This window comes from Sinocyclocheilus anshuiensis, unplaced genomic scaffold, assembly GCF_001515605.1.
Source record: "Sinocyclocheilus anshuiensis isolate Anshui unplaced genomic scaffold, SAMN03320099.WGS_v1.1 scaffold1609, whole genome shotgun sequence".
Lineage (NCBI taxonomy): Eukaryota > Metazoa > Chordata > Actinopteri > Cypriniformes > Cyprinidae > Sinocyclocheilus > Sinocyclocheilus anshuiensis.
Genome location: NW_015540958.1, coordinates 236,671 through 263,080, shown reverse-complemented (window position 1 = coordinate 263,080; position 26,410 = coordinate 236,671). Strand labels below are relative to the sequence as shown.

Below are 26,410 nucleotides of genomic sequence, written 5' to 3'. Positions count from 1 at the left end.
TTGTTTAAGCAACATACACCGGTATTGCGGTATTTTAAAAATTCATATCATAACAAAAATAAACACCGGTATTCGGTATGAACCGGTATACCGCCCAGCACTAATATATATATATATATATATATATAATTCTGGAATTCCTCTCTAAAACATGAGAACACTCGAGAGACTCATTTAAGCTATTTTTAGACATCATGAAGTCTTACAGTGACTGTATATGTGTGTGTGTGGTCAGGAGGCTGTTTTGCTGTGCAGCAGAAGGACTCTGAGGAGCAGGAGGTGTCGGCTGAGATCGTATCAGACGACCCTCATGCTGTGCTGGTGGAGTTCTCCTCAGTGGTGGCCGACACTCAGGAATACATCATAGGGGTAAACCGCACGTGGGCTATGTATGCTTGTTATGTGACTTGATGTGCTGAGGTGACTAATATGTTGCTGATCATGTGTGTAGATATGATATGATGATATGAAAATTATATGAATAACATGTACATTCAACAAAAAAGATCAATACAATTATTTAAATAGGTTGTAATTAATAATGACGAAAAATCTAACCAGTTTTATGTCTTTTTTGTTTTAATTAATTTCATTTATTTTTTTTATTTTTTTATATCATTACGTCTGCAACATTATTTGATTTTCACTATCTTCCACCACTTGTTACATTATCATTCAAAAGTTTGGGGTCATGTTTTTGAAATAAGTCTCTTATACTCACCAAAGCTGCATTTATTTGCTCAGAAATACAGTGAAATATTATTGCATTTTTGTTTCAATGTAATTCATTTCTTTGATGAAAAGCTGTATTTTCAGCATCATTACTCCAGTCTTCAGTGTCACATGATCCTTCAGAAATCTTTCTAATATGCTGATTTGCTGCTCAAGAAACATTTTTATTATTATCAATGTTGAAAACAGTTGTGCTGCTTCATATTATTTTTGTGGAAACCATGATTTTGAATTGAAAATTCAAAAGAACAAGATTTATTTTGTAAATTTTAATGTCACTTTTGATCAATTTAATGCATCCTCGCTAAATAAAAGTATTCATTTCTTTTTTTTAAGTCATTCTGACCCCAACCTTTCAAACACTAGTGTATATTTAATTATATTTTATAATAAATATGGATGGCCAAAACTAAAGATTTAAAAATATATATGATAAAGATAGTTGTTGCAATACAGTGACTATAATTTAGTTTAAAATATAGATTTTGTGTTTGATTATGTTTTTTTTTTTTCAGCCACCAGCTGAGGAAGCAGCTCAAGGGGAGGAAGTGGCAATAATTCAAGACAATCAGCAGCAGGTCATTTTTCAAATTTCCCTCACATCAATGTCAACCTAAAGCAAATATATTTGCTGCTAAAGAAACATTTTTATTATTATCAATGTTGAAAACAGTTGTGCTGCTTCATATTATTTTTGTGGAAACCATGATTTTGAATTGAAAATTCAAAAGAACAAGATTTATTTTGTAAATTTTAATGTCACTTTTGATCAATTTAATGCATCCTCGCTAAATAAAAGTATTCATTTCTTTTTTTTAAGTCATTCTGACCCCAACCTTTCAAACACTAGTGTATATTTAATTATATTTTATAATAAATATGGATGGCCAAAACTAAAGATTTAAAAATATATATGATAAAGATAGTTGTTGCAATACAGTGACTATAATTTAGTTTAAAATATAGATTTTGTGTTTGATTATGTTTTTTTTTTTTCAGCCACCAGCTGAGGAAGCAGCTCAAGGGGAGGAAGTGGCAATAATTCAAGACAATCAGCAGCAGGTCATTTTTCAAATTTCCCTCACATCAATGTCAACCTAAAGCAAATATTAGCAAGATTAAAAAAGGACAGTTTGTCATCTAAATGGAGTAACCATATTGATCGATGTGTCTGACCTCAGATGGACAGTCACATCATAAAGGTGGTGCAGCAAATCGTCAGCCAATCACACGGAGGCCACCAGATCATCGTGCGTAACATGGCCGCAGACGAGACCCCAGGCATCTCGGACTGTGGAGACACCATCACCATCGCCACACCTGAGAGCTTGACCGAGCAGGTGGCAATGACACTCGCAAATGCCATAAGCGATGGCACCATCCTCACTACGACAACAGAGGGTGCCGTGGAGACGCCCCACACCACAGTTACCATGGTAACAGCTGAGAACGTTGAGACAATGGAGCAGGAGGAGCAGTACCTCATCGCTTCACCCGACGAAATGGAAATCCAGACCGTGGTCGTGGTCTAAGATGCAGGTTCTGTTAATTTAATATGTTTTGTTTGTTACATGAACAGCCGTGGTGTAGCATTTCGGTTCTCTGGGAGGCCTTAATCCACATGTTTTGCACTGCAAGATGGATTCATAACTTTTGCTTATGGAAACTTTCAAAAGTTTGTGTTTTGGGTTTTAAACGGATTGTTTTCAAGCTGCAGGTTATACTAAAGAACTGATGCCATTTTCAGTAGATGGCAAAACCATGTTTTTTCTATATCAGTTTTTCTCTCTGTTGCATGGCATATAATCATATATGACTTTCATCATGAATATGTAACATGGCATGTTGCCACCAATAACAGGGCCCATAAAACACCTGGCAGGGAACGAAAGTATAAAACATTAAATATATTTTTATGTACCTCTGTATTTCTTCATTCAATGATTAGTTCTCATTTTTGCATTCTTAGTAATCCATAATTTATACAGTCATCTAAGGAATATTCTGGCCTCAAAAAGCACGGTATAAGTGTTATTGACTGAATCTGTAACGTAATATTTTGTCCCTCAGTTTGTAAAAACAAAAAAATCAAATGGAAATCTATGGAGCAAGACTTTCTGGAGAGTTTAAAAGCAGATTAGTATATGCTAAATATACAAATATAGATGTGCTTTTTCAGTAGGACTTGCAATGAACTTTCAGTTAAAACTGTTAATGTGATGCTGCCGTATCAGATTTTCTCTCTGATGCATGGCATATAATCATATATGACTATCATCTGCTCATGAATGTATAATAACATGTTGCCACCAATAACAGGGCCCATAAAACACCTGGCAGGGAACGAAAGTATAAAACATTAAATATATTTTTATGTACCTCTGTATTTCTTCATTCAATGATTAGTTCTCATTTTTGCATTCTTAGTAATCCATAATTTATACAGTCATCTAAGGAATATTCTGGCCTCAAAAAGCACGGTATAAGTGTTATTGACTGAATCTGTAACGTAATATTTTGTCCCTCAGTTTGTAAAAACAAAAAAATCAAATGGAAATCTATGGAGCAAGACTTTCTGGAGAGTTTAAAAGCAGATTAGTATATGCTAAATATACAAATATAGATGTGCTTTTTCAGTAGGACTTGCAATGAACTTTCAGTTAAAACTTACTGACATAATACCTGCACATTTTTGATGCCATTCTGCTGTTTCGTTGTTTACGATCCTAACAGGAGTTCGGATATATTTTTGCCCATTGAGGTTAATAAGCATTTTTGATCACTGTGGTGATCATATTAATGTGTAGAATTCATTTTTGATTGAAATCAACAGTTCAAAAGATTGAGCTTGTGATTGATGCAGTGTGTGTTTCAGTCTACAAGCCCGCATGGCTTATATCGGCTTGAGAGTTGGCAAGCATGAGGTTGATGTTTTTTTCTTATATCCAGTGTGAAGTGATGGATCGAGGTGGGGGACACTTCATTTTGGTAGATCGGGGGCATAATGAAGCTCTGGTCACCTTCACTATCTGTTCTCCCTCCCATCAGCTCATCAGTGCTTTGCCCCTTCAGGCCATCACATATACCCATATATAATGACATATTTATTTTATTTTCTGCTATAATTGAATCCCTGACCTGACTTGCAAATGATCCGTTAAAAAACTGTACCCTGTGGTTTGACAAGTTTCAGAGTGATATTAAATAGGATTATCAAGGGTCATCTTGTAGTATCCAATGCCTTTTTTAAGACACCGTTTTGTTTTTGCATTGTTAACTCTTTATTATAGCCAGAAAAAGCACTATAACCCCTTTATATCCCCAAAATCAAAAGAAATACAAATAAAATTGTTTGTATTAACAATGAGGAGCATTATTTAATTATTTTGACAATTAAGCACAATTTCTTCTTGTAAAAAAAAAAAAAATAATCGAATTTTCATTATTTTAATACCTTAATTTATTTTAAAATTTTTTTGTTTGTTTTGTAGTTTAAATAGTTTCATTTTACTTTTAATTTTTAGTTTTGTGTTATTTGTTTTGTTTATTAAAATTTTATATAATTGCTTTTTATTTTGTATTTAAAATTTATTAAAATGTTACATTTTTATTTTATTTTTATTGTTTTGTTTTATTTAGTTTAATTTTGCATTTTATTTTTTGTTTGAAATGTAATTTTTTAGTTTACTTTGTACTTTGTTTTTACTTTTTTGGGTTTTTTTACATTTGTTTTATTTAAATGTTATATATGTTTTTTTTAGTTTTTGTATTCAAAATAGTTTTGTTTTACTTTTTTAAATTTGTTTTATTGATATATTTTTTCTTTTATTTAAATTTGTTGTTGTTTTCTTTTGTGACCAAAATGTGTTTGTTTTTTTTACATGTTTTGGGAGATGTGCCCTTTTATTCAAAGTTACTTGCAGTATATTTACTTACAGGAAAGTAAACAAAGTACTTTGTGTTTTGTTTGCTTCCATATACCATAAGGTCGCAAGTGGGCTGCTCTTTCTTTGCAGAGGTCAAACCAGCAACCTTCTGACTGCCAGCCCTGAGCGTCACAGATCTCATTACTTTTTGACGTCATGCTGCAAATGCTATTAATATCATATTAAATCATACCTATAATTGCAGAGTTGGAGGTTAACCATTCCTGGTGTTCTGAGACTGTGTTTGAATAAGGAACAGTTGGAAGAATGATAGCGAATCAGATTCTTAGAAGGGGAATTGGAGTTAAATGTACCAGACTACGTCTAACTGTACCACAGCATCTCTGAGGATCTGTAATCGGAGCGCCGTCCTTTGCTGCTCTGACAGGCAGTTTCTGGGTCACTCCTCAGCCCTGAGAGAGGGCCCAATCCACCAGCATCACAGAGAGAGAGAGAGAGGGAAAGGGAGGTATTTATAGAAAAATGGGGCTTCACAGTACCTTTTTCTTGCAAAAGAATCCTTAAAAGACCCAGCTAGCTTGTCCCAGATTTCTGCTCAGCGCTCTGCAAGAGGGTTTGAACTGGACCAACTTAGTTGAGATGTAGAGCCACGGCTGCAGAGAGCTTGACAGCGCTCTCCTGATCTACACTGGACTGATATGATCCTCGATGGAGGCTAAACCTGCCGGATCGATTGCTTTTTGTAATGATGGAGCAGTGACTTGTTGAGGAGGTGCTGACCTGAGGTGGCCTCTTACAGCTTGACTTCCACACAGAAGACCCAGAAACCATGATGAGAAGATTTCTGAAGAGCCAGAAGGGCCGTTTCTCTCTTCGTCAAAGCCGATCGGGATCCCGCAGTGCCTCCAAAGATTTCTGTAAGTTCATAAAGCAGAACATGGAGCTCTGTGAGGTGGGAACTGAGAAAAATAGTCTTATATTTTCTACTCCTTTTATTAAAGAACATATATTTTATTAGACAGTTGAGATGCTTATATATTTTTACCTTACATTATATGGTAATTTAATGCAGACATATACATAAACAAATTAATATGTTTCCTCAATTCCACAGACCCGAACCCTAACGTGCTGAGAGATTTCCCACTGAATATTGGTGCGTAAAGTAATTGCTTAACCGTTTTTTCCCATCTGTTATTAGGTCACAAATTCAATTACAACAGCAGGTTACAGCACTACAGTAGGTTATAAGTGCTGAAACTGTAATGCTTGAACTGTTCTCAGTAACTGTTTGCTAATAAATGCAAAGGTGAAGATCTGGTTTAAATTAAGGTCGGGATTTTGGCATTCTTCCAATATTTTATTTTACTTCAAAATTAATTTTATATTTTATCAACTAGGATAGATGTCTTTTGGAGTGAATATTTATTTCATATATTTATTTTTTTCATTTTCCATATAGATATATGGAACTCTATGGTTCACTATGTTGTGAACATTCATAAATGCATACATACAAGTACATACTTAAATCAATTTTATTTTATAAATACTAATACGCTAATGAAAGTTGATTCTCAAATCTCTCTTTTTCTCCTTGCCTCTTATCTCTCCTGTATTAACTTTTTCCAGAACTGGGCCTTCCAGCAAATAACCAGGGTTGGCCAGAGGACTTTGGCTTTAAGCTGGGGGGAGATGGACCCAGTTACATCCTCTCTGTGGTGGAGGGCAGCAGCGCTTTCATGGCCGGACTGCAGCCAGGCGACCAGGTTCTGGAGATCGACGGGCAGAACGTCTCGTCCCTCAGCTCTAAAGCCCTCATCGCTCTGGCTCAGAACCTCAAGACTGTGCCGCCCAGCATCGGCGTTGTGTCTAGAATTGAACAGGCCAGTTTTTCTTCACTGACATGCCATTTTTACTGTTAATAACCAAACAGACTTACATTCAATTTCAATTGACCTAATTCAAGAGAAAAAAAGCAGTTCATATGGGAAATTGGTTGATTGCTAAATAAAAAAGCTATTTTTAACAAGGAGTTCTTAACAATTGTCCAAAATCACCTCTATATTCTTTCTCTATATATATAAATACAGTTGCCATAAAAAGTATTTGCATTGCAACACATTCATTTTTAATCTAATTAATTTTTTTCTAAAGAAAAAGAAAAAATGAAGGTTTGAGGCGTGAGGTAAGAATTTCTTTCGAAACAAGTCTGTTATTCTGCTTTACTTTATCACAAATACATTATAAACAGTAATATTGTAAAAATATAACAATTTAAAATATAATTATTTCTTCATATAATTGTGTTATATTTGCATAGATATTAAAAAGTATTATATATTATGCATATAATAAATGCACAGAAATTTATTCCTGTAATTTTTCTATTTGAATATGTTTTAAAATATAATTTATTCCTGTGACGCAAAGCGGAAATTTCAGCATCATTACTCCAGTCTTCAGTGTCACATGATCCTTCAGAAATCACTAATATACTGATTTATTATTATTTTCGGTGTTGAAAATGGTTGTGCTTCTTGTTTTTACAGAAATATTTGTATGGAGTAATAACATTTTATGGACATATATATATATATATATATATATATATATATCCATCCATATATATCCATATATGCTTTTTATTTTTAGGATTCTTTGATGAATAGATTGCTCGAAAGAACAGCACTTATTTGAAATAGAAATATTTTGTAACATGATAAATGCCTCTTGATAAATACACTTTTAAACAGTGGTGTAAATATCTAAAATAATAATTTAAATAATACAATTATATATAAGGTGCCTTTGTTTTGTAAAAGAGACTTCAGATCTCTCCTAATTTTCCTTTGCTTCTGTAGTGCAAACCAATGTCACTCACCCTTATCCACTTTACCACCACAGATGGACATTGCCCCGGGGCCAGATGGTCGTTTTGGCTTTACTATAGTGGGAGACAGTCCCCTGCTGGTGGAGGACTGCACGCTCAACTCTCCAGCCGGCCGGAGTAGACTGCGAGCAGGTGATTTTGTGATGGAGGTGAATGGGATTCCAGTGAAACACCACGAGACGGCGGCGGCCATGATCAAGGCCTCGCAGGGACGTACGCTGCGTCTGGGTGTGCTGCGGATGAACCGCTGGCAGAAACGCACCAGCAGCAGCATGAAAGAGACATATCAGAGTGGAGACATGGTGAGGCAGGACCGCAAACATAAAGCTCTGGAGTTCAACAAGAAGGTCAGTTTCAAGGGGCATGGAAAAACTGGCTCACACTTTAGTTTGGAGACCAATTCTCACTAGTCACTAACTATTAACTATGACTTTTGCCTCTATACATTTTTCCTAATTTGCTGCTTATTAATAGTCAGTAAGTTGTTAAGTTTAGGTATGGGGTAGGATTAAGGGAGCTAAAATATGGTTATACAGTATAAGGCATTAATATGTGCTTTATAAGTACTAAGAAACAGCCAATATGCTAGTAATATGCATTTTAATGAGCAACTAATTAATAGTGAGAATTGGTCCCTAAACTAAAGTGTTAACAAAAATTGTTAAACTGTTACTCGAACCTCAAAAAGTTAGTTTGGACTGGTTAAACATCACACAATAGAATATATTTTTCACTGGCATTTTCAAACTCCAGAGTTGGTGAAGTTAAAATGGTCTGTTCTGAATTTTTATAGGTTGAGGAGATTTTAGGGGAGGAGCCTGAGGTTAAAGAGAGGCTTTTTGATTTGCTGAAGCAGTATGCAAAGGAGAGGGATGTTGAAGGTCTGGCGTCTACACTTCCAGAAATACTGCTCACTGAGGAACATCAGCAACTGATTGACAGCATCAGGTACCTATGAGCTTTCATGAATCCAGTTATATGACCCGCCTCCCAATTTATTTATTTATGTATTAAAGGGTTAGTTCACCCAAAAATGAAAATTAGGCTGTGTTTTACTCACCCCCGAGGCATCCTAGGTGTCTATGACTTTCTTCTTTCAGACGAATCCAGTCGGAGTTAGATTAAAAATTGTCCTGTCTATTCCAAGCTCTATCATTGCAGTCAGCAGGTGTTGCAGTGCTTCAGTCCAAAAGAAGTGAAATAAAAAGCGCCCATCCATAAAAAAAAAAGTGTCTCACACGGCTCCGGGGGGTGAACAAAGGCCTCCTGTGGCAAATCGATGCTAACCCTTTAACTAATTTATTTATTACAAATTACAACTTTCAATTACATTTGAAGTTTTATCATTGTGTTTGGATGGGTGACAAGCCTGACGTATATTTTATTTTATTTTGTTTCTAACTCCAGAAAACAAAAGCTTTAGCATGAGCCTATATTTTAAACGCTGAAATTAATTTTGTTTTGTTTTGTTTATAATAACCCCAGTAAAAATATTTCTGAGCAACATTCATAGAAGGAGCCTATATTTTAATTTGAACAGTAACATGGACTAATAAACATCAAGTAATACAATTAGGACAGCCTGTTAAGATGGTTGGGGTGGTTGATTGTGCTTTCACTTTTCTAACTTTAGTTAGTGTGTAATGTTGCTGTTTGAGCATAAACAATATCTGCAAAGTTGCGGCGCTGAAAGTTTAATGCAAACAAAGATATCGCCTTTTAAAATTATGGCAGTTTAATGCCTACAAAAATGGCTCGTAGGGACTACAACGAGTTACTTCTCGGGTTGGTGACATCACAAACCCTGAAATTTACATAAACCCCGCCCCTGGGAACATGCAACAAAGGGGGCGGGGCCATGTTGCGCTGCTTTAGAGAAGAGGAAGAGTTGTTGCCATGCCGTCAAAACTAGGGGTGCATGAAAAAATCTATTCATATATGAATCGCGATTCTGTCTTCTAACGTTCTTAATCCTGTTCCTCACGTCTCCCTGCTCTGCATCTCTCTCTCTCTCTCTCTCTCTCTCTCTCTCTCTCATTCAGATCATCAGCTCCTCACGGCTCCATCAATGAACTGTGTTCCAGTTATACACTATTTTTCACATAGCTATGAGAAGCGTTAAACATGGATGCGCACGCGGCTGCCGTGGTAGCGAGCAATACTTGCTGGCAAACATTTACAAAAATGCTACAACGCAATCTTGTATTCTGCTGTATTAAAGCTTTATTCAGGATAAAACCGTGTATTAAAAGCTAACATAAGCAGTATCATTTACAAATAACAGCATATCTAAAAGCACGAGACAACAACAAACAAAAAAACATACCATTAAGAGCCGTGCTTGCACAGGTTCTGCACGATCCTCTTCAATAATATCTTCTGCTTCTCAATCGGGCTCAAACTGATAAGCGATATTAACGACGCCGTTGTTTACAATACAACCGGAGCACATGCCGCTGAGGTGAGGGGCGGGACGATTAGACGCGCACTAGAGGCGGTTTAGCCAATCACAACACACTGGGCTAGCTAACCAATCAGTGCCCATCGCCTATTTCTGAGGGAGGTGCTTCATAAAAGAAGGAAATGATCAGTGCGTTTATAGGAGAAGGGACAGAGTGGTGTGGAATAAAGGTAAATTATGTGAAAAAATAATGCGTTATTTTTAAAACGAAGCATTAGCACGTTAGACTGCACCCCATAAACACAATCAAGCCTAGAAAGAAAAAAACGGTCAACCACCCCTTTAATAAAAATGAGGTTCAAGCCCATCTGGAGCAGGTAGAGATACATGAGGATTCTGGATGCTTCTGTTATATTGTGAATCAGAATTGTGTTGAGAGATAACATTGTTTCCTGGAAAGCCCTGGAAAGTATCGTATTCCTGTCTCTCTCATAGTTTTGTGCCTCAGTTTAGTATCTTTGACATATCTGTTGATTTCAGATATGTCTTAAGACCTGATCTGATACATGCTTTCCTCCAGCCTATTTGAAAAGTGTTCAAAACTGTAATAACTTTTAAACTGGAGTAAAATGTTTCAGCATTTCAACATTTTGTTTGTATAGTGAAATAGCAAGAGCAGCTTTATGAACATAAATTTGCCATGTCATTACATCTTTAATGAGCTGACTATTCCCTCACATCCTTCTTTAAAAAAAAATCTGGTAACACTTTAGTATAGGGACCAATTCTCACTATTAACTAGTTGCTTATTAGCATGCCTATAATTAACATATCGGTTGTTTATTAGTACTTTTAAAGCACATATTCTGCATGACCATATTCCAAATCCCAAATCCTACCTAATACCTAAACTTAACAACTGCCTTACTAACTAATAATAAGCAGCAAATTAAGAGTTTGAGGCAAAAGTCGTTGTTATTGGTTTGTTAATAGTGAGAATGGGACCTTATAATAAACTATTATTATTATAATACAACTATATTTGTCATTTTTGTTCGTTTTAATATGCTTATAGCTTAAACTACAAAAATTCTTTGCATATTTTTCATCAATAACTTTTATTAAAACTATGATATGATGCATTTAATTATTCCTTTTAGTCATTAACAATTAGATTACAGATTTAAATATAATATTAGATTTTAATATTGTTACTGTAGATTTTTACTTATCATTCATTTATTATTATTAGATTTAATATTATTATATTTTGTGAAAATATACTAAATAAGCAGTCTCTCCCTCTCATAGGTTTGCATGTGTCGGTTCTCTCTCACTGTAATAACTCGCTGATGAGGGTCTTTGTCAGGAGAATTTGATGCGTCTCATAGCTGAAATGTGTTCAGTTACACTGACGGAGCAGTTTGAACAGAAAACGCCCCTTCTCTGCCAGTGAGGAATTATGCCTGTGAGGTTTACTAGATAAAATATTGTTTCATCAAGTGTTTATCAAATATGCATGTTATTTTTTTTTTTAAGTTAGATACTTGGAAACTCTGAAAATGGGACCACTTTTAAATCACCCTTACCGCCATGAGGAGTGAATTATGAAGAAGAACAGCACGCTCCAGATACCTAGATTGACACTTTTCATCAGCTTGTTCTGATTAACCCTTGATAGCCTATCTCCTTGTATTATCGGGAACCATGAATGCCTTCTTTAGCAAGTAAGAAATCTTTTTTTGTAATGTTTTTTGTACTTGCACAAAGCTTTGATTTTTCTGTCATTTTCCATTGTTCAGAGGCAAGTTGCTTTTTTATGAGATGTTTGTTGCATGTTTTCAGAATTCTTTATGTGAGGTTTAAGCCCCAGAAAACTATTGATGATGGTATTATTTTTGAATGTTGATCAGATTTGACTTTGAATTGAGCGAAAATATAGTTGCCTGTTTCTGCCACAGGATAAAAAATGTAAAAAGTAATTGCGACTTTTTATCTTGCAATACAGTTTTTTTTTTTCTCGCAATTCAGGAATTGAGAGATATAAACTTTCAAATTCTGACTTTTTATATATATTTTTTATCATGCAATTCTGAGTTTACGTCTTGCAATTCTGACTTTTTTCTGTGAGTTTTTTTTTTCGCCACAGATTAAAAATAAAAAGGTAATTGCGAATTTTTATCTTACAATTCAGACCTTTCTAGCAATTCGGAATTACAAGATATAACCTCAGAATTGCAAGTTGATATCTCACAATTCGTAATTGGGAGAAAAAGTCTCAATTGTCAGATATAAATTCAGAATTGGGAGATATAAACTCGCAATTCTGAGGAAAAAAAAGTAATGATTGTAAGATATCGAATCAGAATTCTGACTTTTCTTACAATTCCAAGTTAACATCTCACAATTCTGACTTTTGTTGCCAAGTAATAAAAAATAAAAGAAAGTATTGCCACTTTTTATCTCACAATTCTGACTTTTTTCCCCAACTGTGAGTTTATCTCTCACAATTCAAACTTTTTTTTCTCAGAATTGTGTTAGCATCTGCAATTCTGACTTTTTTTCCTAGGAAATGCAAGTTTTTATCTTGCAATTCTGAGTGTAGAACTCAGAATTCTGACTTTTTTTTTTCCCAGAATTGTGAGATATAAACTTAGAATTGCGAGAAAGTAAAAAGTATTTTATTATATTATCCCATGGCAGAAACAAGCTTCCATAGCAGACACATTGTAGACCAGGGGTGCCCAAACTCGGTCCTGGAGGGCCGGTGTCCTGCAGAGTTTAGCTCCAACTTGCCTCAACACACTTATCTTCAAGTTTCTAGTATGCCTAGTAAGAGCTTGATTAGCTGGATCAGGTGTGTTTAATTGGGGTTGGAGCTAAACTCTGCAGGACACCGGCCCTCCGGGACCGAGTTTGGGCACCCCTGTTGTAGACTGAATGCATCTCAGTGAGAGCATGACCTTTCTAGCTGCATCAAGATCACTTGCATTTGACATGAACCACTGCGTTTTCACAGTCCTTCAGTCCACTCCAGTATTGACCAGCTCGTGTGTCATGCGCTTCGTCCCAGCAAAAATGTGCCCAGTTCTCCCCATGGAACCTCCCTATTTTTAAGCAGCCTACTTCTTATAATAAACCTCTCTTAAGTCCGTGACGCACCAGAAGTTTGCACAAAATCCACATAACAACTTTCTTGCTTTAAAGTTGCGAGTTTCCAGCTGAGGTACAAAGCAGCTAAGAAGATTGTGGGACCTTGCTTCGAATTTTGAGGGAATTGTTTCTTTGTGGCTTCAGGTTTTGCATTAAACAACAGCTTTGTATCTGGTTGGTGTCGGCTGTGCAAATTCTACTTTTGTCTTTGTGTCTTGAACTTGGATACTTGAGGATCTTCTAACTCATGCACAATTATATGGATCGGATTGAGTAAGTCATGCTGACCTGCCTTAGATTTCCAGTGGGACGCTTTCTATTTTATCACTCTCTCTATGTTCCTGCTCCACTCTTTCATTCTATTCTCTCTCTTCACTTCTGAAGCTGCAGCAACTTTGTCTCTCGTCTGCAGTTGAAGGCATCTGGTCTACGGTTCTGGAAGTAGACTCCTTTTTAACGTTAAACTCCCCAAGGCAACCCAGCACGGAGATGTGGGCGACCTTGCCAAAGCTGACTCGATGATGACGTGACCTGAAGTTTCCTTCTTCATCCATGCAACGTCATTGCTCTTCAAGTTGGCACTAATAAGCATCTCCTCATCTGGATACTGGAGATAATGGCTTTTCCGATTATCCTCTTCTACTCGCTGAATGGTTATTCCAGCTTTATGAAGACTGCTGCACGAAGATCAAGAACATCTCATCATTTTGTTTGAGACGTATCTTAATTTGAAGGAGAGATGGGGCGTGACAGGGATTTCTCCAAGCGTTTTCGGTAAGAAAAACCTTCTAGGATCAAGGTGCGGAAATTGAGGTTTAATCAAATTTTTAGAGAAATTTTAAGTCTTTATAATTTATGCAGTTTCACGCAATATTAGACTTCATAGATACAGAGCAAATAGAAAAGACATTAAAGCTTTGAGACCTACTGTGAAATTCTTTCCACTTGTTGTTGCCATTTTTTGTTGTTGAGCTTGCTTGCTTTAATAATGAATTTTCCATCATTTTATGTAATTTAAGACTTGTTAAGAGAATGTTAATCAGTTTGTAAATGCATGGCATGCTTTGTTAATGTGAGTAGAGGCATTCAGAGATACTAAATAGGCTTCGAGATCAGTTACTTGTGTTAAAAGACATCTTTTATTGTTGAATAGTTCTTCATTCCCACCTTCATTCATTTTAAAAGTGTGTCCTTGATCTGTGTTCCCTCCCCTCTCTGACACGGGGTTAATTTTAGATTTCCTGTGACCTCCTTCTAATTGAGGGCATCCTGAACTAAATAAAAGTTCACTTTGAGTGAAATGTGGATTTAAGTCGAATTAGGAGTTTTTTGGGGATTCTTTCGCGAGTGAATTAACTGAAGAGAGCATGTACTTGTAAAACTTCCATGGGCACAGTAGTACTTGAATACATTATTGATTTGATCATGTTTGAGTCATAAGCTTTAAAATATTGGTTTTAAGTTAGTATTAGTTTTGTTTTTCTTGGATTGTAATGTCTCAGTACCGCTGTTGGGCCCCGAGCTCTTCAGATGCAGGAAAACCAGCATAAGTTGCGTATAGAATGGCTGTTTGTATTTACAATTGCAATTACAATTGCGAAAATTGTGATCTAAGCTTCACCTCAGTACGATGTTCTTGTGATTACATGCATTAAAGGAATAATTCAGTGGTTCTCAACAGTTTGGTCATGACTCAAAAACAAATCGCAGCTCTGTTCTGATCAGACCATGCAAAAAATAAATACAAAAATCAAAATGTAACTAATAATATAATTCTGCACACTACACGGTTATAGACCTTATGCCTGCACTCGCTGTCTTCCGTCTTCCGTTTGTGTTTCCACAGCATGAAGGTAATGTAGTATGATTTTATGAATGAACTGTTCGTTTTAAAATCTTCCTGGTGTACTTACATTTGTGATAACATCTGCTTCTAACATTGCAGTGCACATGATAACTTTCGTTAACTCTACAATAAGTAAATCCACTTCACCAGCTAATTACTCTTCAACAGTGATGATAGAGTTACGCAAAAACGGAAGTTCAAAGACAAAAACTTGTTTCTCTGACGCGTAAGGTCTATAGAACGGTTAAATAAACAGACTTGTAAACTTTTATAAGACAAAATTCTTCTTTTGTTCTTAATGTCTCTGGATTATTATTAAAATATATTTATAATATTTATGCTTTGTATAATATTTATTACTAATATTGTCTTGTCTTGTCATGTAAATATTAATCCATTTTATTGTTTTATTTCAAGGACCTTTTGTTTTTGCACAGTACACATTTTTGCCACCGGGTTGGCTCGCCATTTTTTGACCAAAGTAAGATTTGTGTCCTGAAGCAAAAGCAGCTCTGAAGCAGAGTTTGAGATGATTGCAGCTGGAAGATTAACCCAGAACTGAAGCTCTTGAGCTGCTTCTGGGCTGTGCGTCCCCTCATGATGCTGTGTGTTGCGACAGTGTCCTTCATGATGTACGGGTTCATTCCTTTTTATGGCATATCTTTAATTTTATGAGTCAAAATAGTCTAGTGGGTAATATATACTATTTTGGTGATATATGATACATTTAAGGTCATATTTTTCACTCACAGATTGGGTTTGTAGAAGATAATGAAGAGTTTTATAACTTTGAATTTGGTTTTAAAGGATGGTGAAAATGAAAAATTCAGAGAGGGCTTGTATCACAGAGGGCTAAAAAGCGCTCTCTCTTTCACTTTAATCATTCATCCTCTCAGGACTTCAAAATGCCCATCAGACATCTTTCTGAAGTCACCTGCTTACCTGCTTAGCTTTTGATGTTGATCAAACGGGATATTTTTACCCACCCCTCTTCACAGGACAGAAAACAAACGCTTCATTGCACCACATGAGCTCTTTTTTTCTTTCAGAGCAGGTCACAAACCTCTCCGTAATCCGGTGTAATTATAACAGACTTTCTCATAGCTGTCCCTCCTCCTCCATTTGCCTTTGTGTGTCTCCATCCAGTGTTTCTCTCAGCAGGCTTGAGAGTATGTTCACACACGCCTGAACAGTTTCTCCTCTGTGACTCCGTCTGCTGTGTGTGTGCCATGTTTGTCAGGATCTTCATCCCTAAGAAGCACAGGCAGCGCTTTGATGAGATGGTCTCCCAGAGTTTGATCAGTCGCTTGAGGGGCCGAAGCTTCAGCGAGCACAGGAACAATCGGCTACGGCGCAGCCGGAGTGAAGACCACCCCGAACGGCTGCTGTCTGTGTCCACTCGAGCCAGCTCTGTGCCCCGGACCGCCAACGAGGAAGTGGTCATGCCTCCTGCCCGTGGTGTCCGCAAGACCACCTCACTCATTGCAGGCCATTCCAGCTCCTTCTCTACCCGCAGGTCAGTGGAAGTGTCACAATGGGAACATTTACACTCTTTTCTTGTCTGTTTTTTTTTCTGCATTTGTTACTGATGTGGTAGAATTTTTAATTCCCTTTTGCTTTCCTATTTTGTCCTTTGATGTTATATAATTTCCTAATTCATGTTTTTGTTCATATTTTGAGTGTCTTTAGTAGTCTACATCTACATTCTCAAGTTTTATGTATTCCAATAAATCAGATAGATAGATTTCAATACATATATCATTTTTTTTATTTATGTTTTTTATATTGTTTATGCTTTTATTAGTTACATTTTATTTTAAGGTGTCCCTGTTACAGTTTAATTATACATTCAAGTACTAAGTAATATTAATTAACACGTAACGTAAAACGCACTGTTAGGGTTTGATTCAGGGTTAACTGCATGTAATTATTTATAATTTACTGTTATTACTATTATAAGAACATGTAACGTGCAAAAAGAACACTTTAAAATAAAGTGTTACCCTTTTATTTTATTTTTGCTTTTATTTTATTTTGCAATATTTTATTTTCATTTGTTTTTTGTTAATTAATTGATTCATATAATCATAGTAGTAGGTGATGGATAGATAGATTAATTGATCAATTGATACATAAATTGATTGACTGATGCATTGATTTAAATAAATTCATCCCTTCTTGTTGGATTTCCAATTTCACAACTGCTGTAGGCTGTAAATGATGTAGATTTTATGTCGCTGCAATATTTCACTCATTTTACAGTTCATGTTATTTTTAGTCATGCTATTTGGCACCTGTGTATGTGTGACAGCGTAAATATGACACATCAAGATTCATCCTCCTCATTATAGCCTATATCATGCTTTAAACGTCACTAGACTTGTGAACAGTAGTTCAGAAGCATGAATTAATTCTCTGTTAAGCCTGTGTCCGATGCATAAATAGGAAAAGGTGGGAGGATGTGAAATCCTGTCAATCATTAGTACAATACACACTTATTGATATGTCTCCAGGAATGCAAGTGTAGTTTCTTTTTAATAATGTAGGAAAACTGAAAGCGTGGCTTTATTGCACTGAAGAATTGGTAGCTGTTTGCATAAAGACAAGCATATACACATAGCTATTCTATAAGCATATGACTGCAGTGGAAGAAATTCAGAGCTTGTCTGACTATATTATTAACACTAACTATAGAGAACACAACAAACAGTATTAATTATATAAAATCTGTGACATTATAGTTCAAATGTGGCACAAGACTTTTTGTCACTGTTCAGTAAAATTACACTCTTGTACTATGATTATGTAACGTTATGCAAAACCTTCATTATGCCACATTTTTTACTTGTATGGATACTATACATACAGTTGTGCTCATAATTATTCGTACCCTTAGTAAATATGATCAAAGAAGGCTGTGCATGTGTATTATATGTATATAATATAGATATTTTCCAATAATATCAAATTAATATTATTTTAATAAACAATTTTATTAGTTAATCTACATTATATAAAGATACAAGGTGTTCTGCTTGACATCTATAGGTTGTATTCACTTGTTTTTAAAGATGTCACTATCATGTTTCACTAGGACAGTACGGGTGTACAAAGGGAACCAGAGTTTCGGGTTTACTCTGCGTGGCCATGCTCCAGTCTGGATCGACTCTGTAATACCAGGTATGAAATGAACCAAAATGGTCATGATTGTAACTTATGTGTCTTATTTCGATGTTGAAACATTTATTATTTAATTAAGATTGATTAATTAATTAATTTAGATTGTTGTTCTACAGTATTATTCTCTTAGTATTTTCAAACATTGACTTTTGTTTTCATTAAGGGAAGGGTTTGTGTCTTGTGGTGCATTTATTTTAGTTGGCATCCTACAACAAAACAAGGCTATTTTAGAAAGATGAAAAAAATATATTTTGGACATGAAACAAGTGAAGGGGAGCGAATTATCAGACATATAACTGAAGCAGATGACGTGAATGCTAAAATCATGAAAGTTCTGTCATTTCTGACTCGTGGCGCCCATTAAAAAGTTAGGCGGCAGAAACTGGCAGTGTGCAAGAACAGCAGGAGACGAGAGAGAGAGAGAGAAAAACAACAAGACACAACAGAAGACTCTCCACAGGCTGAGTCAGAGGGGCACAGGTGGTAGAGCTCTGTTTTTATCTAGCACAAATCCTTTTAGATTCATACTTTTCCCACATCCAGCCCTCAAAAGCCGAAAAGGGACATCCATTCTTGGGCAGGAAGTGACAAACACCCAAGCTTCTTCAGCGTCTTGACTTATATATCTCACGTCATATCAAAGGGCATTTCATGAACACCGCTTAATCTCAGTTGGAGCCCATATGATCTGCTGTCAGTAGTTACTTTCTGCTTGGTTTGTTGCCATTCCCCTGCAGGCAGCCCTGCTGAGAAGGCGGGTCTCAAACCTGGAGATCGCATCCTGTTTCTCAATGGGTTGGACATGAGGTGAGGCTTGGGTTGCATTGGAATACGTTGCTTTTATCCTAATGTGGGATTCAAATAAAGTTTAAAGCAAGCAACACTATTATGCATATGGGTTCTTCATGCTCATAATCTTATAAAGCCCAGCGCACATTGTGCGATTTTGGCCCGGATTTGGTCGTCTGAGACAAATCTTGAAAATCATAAAAGATTCCTATAATCCTAGGCTAAAATCTGAAGTTTTTGATCGCTGGTTTGACATGTTCACTGACAGCCGATAAATGGCCGTTGTGATCAAATTTTACCTCTGATGAAATTCTGGCAGTGTCAGAAGATTTGCCGCACAGTCCTGCAGTGTCAAACTGTCTTAGTTTTTCAAGACAAGCCCTGATCAAAATTAATGCTAGAGATTTCTTCTAACTGCCATAAACTCCAGTGCTCCCGTCCTCCACTCACGGAATTCCTATGATATGTTGCCTTTACTGTGATAAACACGGGTTGCACCGCTGTTTTCATGTGAGTGTGTAGTGCTGCTTACTCTATAAAAACATACTCTAGAAAAACATACCTAATGCAGAAAAGCTGCCTCTTTTTCCGAATTGCGTAGATGACCACTGTCTTTCTTTCACTATTTCTTCTCTTCTGATAGTTTTTCAGTCAAATTGTTCTCTATGTGCAGTAAAGAAAGATCTGAGAATCTGTCCTGTGCCACTGAAGATCGGAGCCAGATTCTCCTCATAACTGAGAAACTTATTTCTGATGTAGCCGAACCAATGGGCAGCATGAGTGCAAACTGCAATAGTCTGAAAAAGTTTGGATATTTGTCCTTCCGTAGCCTACTTCATCTTTAAGCTTCTCAAGACATCGCGATGCGATCGCACATTTCACAAGATCCACTTCAGCTGTCACAAGCCGAGGGTGAATCTTAAGGCTTGCGTACATGCTTAAACTGAATACTGCATCACACGCCACACTCAAAGCCATCGCTTCAAATCGCCTGTCCAATTCAGCCAGAAATGACTCAGTCCACCACATTTTTATTTGCGGGTTTATAAAAAAAACAACAAATATTTATTAACTTGCTAAAGCGGGAAAATAATGAAAAGAGAGTCCTCTCATGTCCTCTCAAGTTGAGAATCATTCGCGACTTGCAAGGATATGGTGCTTTAATAATTAATTTAGCCCAAAACGTACTTATTCTTACCACTAAAATAATAAGATAATGCTAATAAAATTAGAAAATGTGAATTCTTTCATTTTTATATTTTATTCATAGCTCAGACAAAATCATTATTGGCTCTCGTCTGGGGGGGCAGAGCCCCCCCTAAACTCCACCTATGATCGCCATTCATATACTTTTCATGATAGCCAACATTTCAGCCCTGCGTGTAATGCAGCTCAAAGTCACTAAACATGTATGGGTTGATAATGTAAAACTCTGGTCAAGTTTTCTTGTGGTCATCCGTTTTTAACGCATCTTGACTGTCGTACAGTCTGACATTAATGACAACTGAGATCCCACAGTGTGACATGATCATCATGTTCGTACAGTCTGACAATCAACAATAATGAAGGACTATTAAAAATCGCACAGTGTGCGCCCGGCTTAAGTCTGTGTATACTTCGTATTTTTGTACATCCCCTCAGGAGCTGTTCACATGAGAAGGTGGTGTCCATGCTGCAGGGGAGTGGGGCAATGCCCAGCTTGGTGGTTGAAGACGGCCCGCCGGCCTTCACCATGACCGAACCTGAACATGTGGAGGTTTCTCCACACTCCCGTGCTCCTGTGCTTAGCTCCCTTCAGTGGGTCGCCGAGATCTTGCCTCCCAGTATCCGCGTACAGGGTCGCACCTTCAGCCAGCAGCTTCAGCACCTTCTCACTCTCCAAGAGAGATACACCATCTGCAAGGCCCTGGAGGCCTTCTTCCAGCACAGGTGAAGGACATACCCATATTTTAGTGAAAGAAAGAAAGGGTATTCTAAAATGGAAATGTCTCCATTGCTTCTCTGAGAACATTCCTGAAATTTGTATGCAACCTGATTTGATTCGTTTTTCTTCTGTGCCATTAGAAATGTAGACACTTTGATTGTGGACGTCTTCCCTGTGTTGGATACCCCAGCAAAACAGGTGATTTGGCAGTTCATTTACCAGCTGCTGACCTACGAGGAGCAGGAACACTGCCAGAACAAGATCTCCCGATTCCTTGGCTATAAAGTTACACGTGAGCCCTTCAGTCTGTATAGAGTATAAGTACATACATGTATGCATGCATGTATTTATTATTGGTAGTGCCAACAGCAGAACCTGAACCTCCAGCCCATGAGCCTCATAGGCGCAGCAGCTCCATGAAGGTGACAGGAACCACCTACAGGAGCAATGTGAGGGGACGCAGCTCAGATGATCTGGTTATTGGCACTCACTTGGGCATGGGTAAACTGTTTTCAAACACTATGTTGTGTTACACATTATAACGTAGGACAGCAGTTTTCAATTTTTTGATGCCATTGATATCTTACTGTTATAAAACTAGGGCTGCCTATAGTCAAAAATGTGGTAATCTCATATTGTCCGACTAGCATCACAAAGTGTGTTTAAAAAAATTACTGTTAAACGTATAACTTCAACAGTCCTCATACATTTAGCAAACTTCTCATTTTCCACCAGCCACCTAGCACCTGGAAGTCTGCAGACTCCAGTTTAACAACCACTGGCATGCAAGCATACACTGGCATACACATGTTTAGCTACCTATATATGTAGTGAAATTGTGTCAACTTTCACACCTAGTATTATGTATCATGAAAACAGTATTGTAGGAAGTGGGAGCTTATGTACCATCATTAAAAACTGCAGCTTTCTTAGCAAATTGAAATGAGAGTTGATGGGCTATTTTCTTACTTCATGAGGGATTTGCAATGAGCCAATGGAGGTAGCACCTATGAGACTGACTCCTGGAGAGAGACAATCAGGGGATGGAACATCCTTACCAGAGACGCCCAACAATCTGACTAATGTGAGCACTCTTCTTTGATTTTACAGGTTTACAAACATTGAAATACTTGAGTAAGTGCACTGTTTTTATATTAACAACCTAGTCCCTGTGCTCTATCTAGCTGTCAGCTGTGTATGCTGAGCTGGAGAATGTCTATGCTGGGAAGAGATCCAAATCCCTGAAGAGTCGTCCTCCTCCAACTCCTGAAATTCTGGTTAACGTAGACTTCTTCCCGCACGCTTCCTCACAGTCCATCAGGGCACACTCTTCCTCTCCATCAGTTCGGGCCACTTCAGGTACAGTCAGTGTACTTCTGAGTTTTTTATTGGCATTGTAACTTGTGAATTCTAGAAAATCCTTGTCATTTCTTTGTGTAATAGGTAGGAATTTCATCCGAGGTAGAGTCTTATCTTCTTAACCTTTGCTTTCCCATTTTCATCTCTCAGGTAGTCGCAAATCTGCATCAGCACAGCCTGTGCCGCCGCCTCCACCACCGCCACCACCTCCTCCACAGCCTGACTCTTGGATGCAGGAGCCTCCACTGAGTCCCCAGTGCCCCTGCTACCCTCCAGGTCTTCCCTCTCAAACCAGTGCTGAGTCCAACCCATACATCAGTTTAGACAGCCCACCTCTCTCTCCACCCTCTCCTCCGGACTACCCACCTAGTCCACCCATTCGGAAGAAGCGCTACACCTTCTCACGTCCACCTCGTACCCCTGACCCAGATTTGTTCATGGAGGCTCTGAGTGAGCAGCTGGGACAGCAGTTATCTGTGGAAGACTTCCTGTCACCAGAGAATGACTATGAAGAGGTTTGTATATTAGAATGTTTAATTGACTTGATATTTGATACAAGATCAATGGCTAATCTTCAATGGTCTATTGCAAAAACTCAATGCTATTTGTATATTTTACTTCAAAATAACACCAGGATATTGTCCAGATGACATTCCAGAATGAGGAAGAGGAGGAAGAGGAAGAGGAGGAGGAGGATGAGGAGGAGGAGGAGGAAGAGGGTCCGTACATGCCTCCCGAGCTAAGCAGTCCAAGCGAAGTACATAGTAGCAGCGAGGATGCCAGCTCTCTTACCTACTCCTCCAGCTCAGAGCACATTCCTCCACCCCCTCTGACTCCTCCTCCCCCTCCGCCCGTCCAATTTAATGACCCCCCTCCACCTGCTGGATTCACCCCTGACCATGCACCCCGACAGCTGACCTTCCGTCGCCACCCTGGACCTCCTCCGCCACCTCCGCCAAGAGCTAACCCACCTCCAAAAAGACAATCCATTCACAAGGTGTTGCCCACACGTGATGAACTGATGACCCAGCACCAAGTCCTTCAGGAGCACCACTCACTTCCAGTTCAACCAACAGCCAGCCACCCTCAGCAATCTCAGCAGCAGATGCATCAATCTCTGCCCTCTATGCCCTCTCCAGAAATAAACCAGTCACCCATCCCCAGTCATGCAATCTACGAGATGCACCATCAGGTTCATCCAGCTCACCAGGTTCACCAACACCACCAGGTGCAACAGGATCACCAGATGCATCCAATCCATCAAAATAAACCAAGTCACCAATCTCAGTCAATTAAAGTGCACCACCAAAGCCACCACTCACACCAGACTTTTCAGACTCAACTGTCTAGCTCCATGGATAGGCTTGATAGAATTGAAAGAAAGGAACGCTCGGATAGGCATATCTATGGCATGCAGTCCCAGCCCTTGCATCCAGATCAACAAGTACACCATGCTTATCAGATGCATCAGAGTCATCAGGCTCACCTCTCAAGCTCCATGGATAGACTTGACCGATTGGAGCAGATCCAGCGTTTGGAACGCTTTGAGCATATGGAGCGAATCGAAAGACTGGAGAGGGTGGACAGACAAATGCACCGGGCACACATGGCTCAAGCAGTATCTCAAGCTATTCAACCATCTCAGCAACAGTACCACCACCAGATGCACCAAGTTCCTCTGCCAACCCGCTACATTCACCAGATTGAACACATACACCCGGTTCAGCCAATCCAGTCAGCTCCTCAGTACCACCAGATCCACCAGCCCCACCAACCTCACCAGACCCAACAGATTCTGTCAACCTTCCAGCCTCATACTTCACAACAGCAGCAACAGCAGCTTCAGCAGATGCAGCAGAAACAACAACAACTTCAGCAGCAGCAGCAACAACTTCAACAGCAGCTTCAGCAACAGCAGTATCAGCAGCAGCAAGCTCAGCAGATTCAGCAGCAGCAACAGCAACAGCATCGCTCAACCCCACAGATTCCCCCCATTACACAGGCCAGACAGAGCCCTCAACCCATGTACCATGAACATCGTCACCACCATCACAGCCACCATGAGGCCCAGTCCCAAACGCAACCACCAAGTACACCCCAACCTCAAACTCACCACCCCACTGATGGGCCCACTGTGGAGCCACCTCCTCCTCCACCTTTACCCCCACCTTGCATGCCTCCTCCGCTTCCAAAGGCCTCACCACAAAAAACAGACTCCAGTCATATGAGTGTAAAGCGGCTACGATGGGAACAAGTGGAAAATTCTGAGGGAACCATTTGGGGACAGGTACGAAGTTTCAGCCTAATAAGCTGAATCTTTGTGTGAAATGCTTGTCTTAAATGGCTGACTCAATGAATCTTGATGATGTTTTGCACCAGTTTTAGCTAAAGGAGATCTAAATGTCGTAGTCACTTATATTTGCAATTTCAAACATGCAACAGCATGAGCCAAATTGACAATGCTAAAATCTCTGGTAATAGTTGGAGGAGACCTTGAAAAAAAGTAGTATGCCATTTGAGACATACATTGGTCCATTGTAATGATGGAACATTTCAGGATGTCCATCGTTATGAGATTGGCTCAGTCCGTTAGAATGAAGAATGTAAGGACAGATGTGGTTTCTCACTGCAGTTGGAAGAAGATTCTGATTATGACAAGCTGAGTGACATGGTGAAATACCTAGACTTGGAGCTTCATTTTGGGACCCAAAAGAGCCCTGGTGAGTACAATGTGAGAAAAGTAATATGTATAACTCATTTCCAAGCGAACAAAAAAGCTGTTAACAATCTGAGAAGGGAGTTGCTTTTCATATCTTTCAAAGAGAGAGATACAGTGTGGTCCATAGGTAGTAGTCGGCATTTGTTGCTTGTAAAGTGTGCCAAACTCTATTTCTGTGTCTTCTAATACTTAAAAGCACCAAGAAGTCCATAATTTAATGTGAGAAAAAGAGGAACACCTGTGAATCTGCTCAGAACTGGCTGTCCTCCAAATCTGAGTATTCGGACAAGAAGAGCCATAGTAAAAGAGGACACCAAGATGCCTACGGCAGCTCTAAAGGAGTCAACTGAGATAACAATAGCCTGCACATTTCATAAATCTAGCACAGACTAAAGGGTTGCAAGAAGAAAGTTGGGGGAACTCTCACCTTGGGATAACATCTTTATAGCACATCATATAGAAAGACACAAGATGTAGAGAAAGATTCTATGTTCTTATAAGATGGAAATTAAACTCTTTGTCAATGACCTTTAATATAAAGATTTAGATTTTTTTATTAATCTAAACCCTGTACATAAATATTCCGAATAAATTATTGTCTTATAAGTCATGCCTTTAATATTTTAGGCACTGGAGCTGCTCTCAAGTTATGTCAAAAAAGATGAATGCCACCACAATGTGGTAATTGGCAGTAGGAAACCTCTTCCCAAACTTTCTGACTTGCAGTGTGTCTATTTATAATGGTGAAAGCAAAATGTTATTGGTCATAATGTTTTAATTGCAAATATTGGCTGTACAAAGTATTTTTGTTTACTTTGGATGAAGAATGATGATAAAGCTTGCCAGAAAGCACTACTCCGTTAGTCTTGCGTAGCCAGACCTTCATACTGACGGCAGAAGGTCTGGACTCCATAGCAGCTTTTGTTGGCCAAGGACCGCCCAAGAGGACGTCTGACAGACATGTAAAGCAACGAATCATAGTTTATTTTGTTCAGCATCATATTTAGGGGTGTGAAATTGTAAAGTTGATGTCCCTACAGTAACAGACCAACGTGCAAATAATTCAAGAACGTCGTTTAGGTTTATGATGTGATCATTGCTATATACTCAATGGATTTCTTACTCCATAAAGAGGATTCACATCATGAGAGCTGTGTTTCAAGGCTGAACGTATGTAGGAACTTCCCAGGAGGACCTAACTATCCTTTTATCAGCTGACACAATGATTTCCGTTACAAGTTCTTTTCACTCACGCTACGATTCATGTCTCAGTTTCTCTTCCAGAGCCCTCACCTCAGGTGGAGACTTTCAAGAAGAAAGATGTCGTGGAGATTCTCTCCCATAAGAAAGCCTACAATGCTTGTGAGTAGAAAACAGTGCTTCATATTTTTTTCTAATTACAGTAAATGTCCTTTTTTAGAAAAAAATTTGTGCTGTCTAATCGCATCCAAAATAAAAGTTTTTGTTTACATAATATATGTGTGTGTATTGTGTATATTTATTATGTATATATAAATACACACACAT

The 26,410-nt window shown here is 38.1% G+C and overlaps 2 protein-coding genes across 2 annotated transcripts in view; both read left to right on the top strand.

The window, feature by feature from the left end:
• LOC107690000 (transcription factor E4F1-like) overlaps window positions 1–2,929 on the top strand; it is an 11,880-nt gene extending 8,951 nt beyond the window's left edge. The window contains exons 12-14 of the mRNA XM_016488229.1: window positions 236–369; window positions 1,248–1,310; window positions 1,914–2,929. Of these exons, the coding sequence (XP_016343715.1) occupies window positions 236–369; window positions 1,248–1,310; window positions 1,914–2,264 (548 nt within the window). The 3' untranslated portion in view covers window positions 2,265–2,929. The remainder of the gene's footprint in view (window positions 1–235; window positions 370–1,247; window positions 1,311–1,913) is intronic.
• Window positions 2,930–5,138: 2,209 nt separating this feature from the next.
• LOC107689997 (delphilin-like) overlaps window positions 5,139–26,410 on the top strand; it is a 26,385-nt gene continuing 5,113 nt past the window's right edge. Inside the window, exons 1-17 of the mRNA XM_016488223.1 lie at window positions 5,139–5,536; window positions 5,734–5,775; window positions 6,252–6,505; window positions 7,527–7,859; window positions 8,306–8,460; window positions 16,153–16,428; window positions 18,007–18,092; window positions 18,830–18,899; window positions 20,523–20,810; window positions 20,946–21,097; window positions 21,166–21,306; window positions 21,783–21,889; window positions 21,990–22,164; window positions 22,315–22,679; window positions 22,799–24,451; window positions 24,797–24,884; window positions 26,156–26,245. Of these exons, the coding sequence (XP_016343709.1) occupies window positions 5,449–5,536; window positions 5,734–5,775; window positions 6,252–6,505; window positions 7,527–7,859; window positions 8,306–8,460; window positions 16,153–16,428; window positions 18,007–18,092; window positions 18,830–18,899; window positions 20,523–20,810; window positions 20,946–21,097; window positions 21,166–21,306; window positions 21,783–21,889; window positions 21,990–22,164; window positions 22,315–22,679; window positions 22,799–24,451; window positions 24,797–24,884; window positions 26,156–26,245 (4,363 nt within the window). The 5' untranslated portion in view covers window positions 5,139–5,448. The remainder of the gene's footprint in view (window positions 5,537–5,733; window positions 5,776–6,251; window positions 6,506–7,526; window positions 7,860–8,305; window positions 8,461–16,152; window positions 16,429–18,006; window positions 18,093–18,829; window positions 18,900–20,522; window positions 20,811–20,945; window positions 21,098–21,165; window positions 21,307–21,782; window positions 21,890–21,989; window positions 22,165–22,314; window positions 22,680–22,798; window positions 24,452–24,796; window positions 24,885–26,155; window positions 26,246–26,410) is intronic.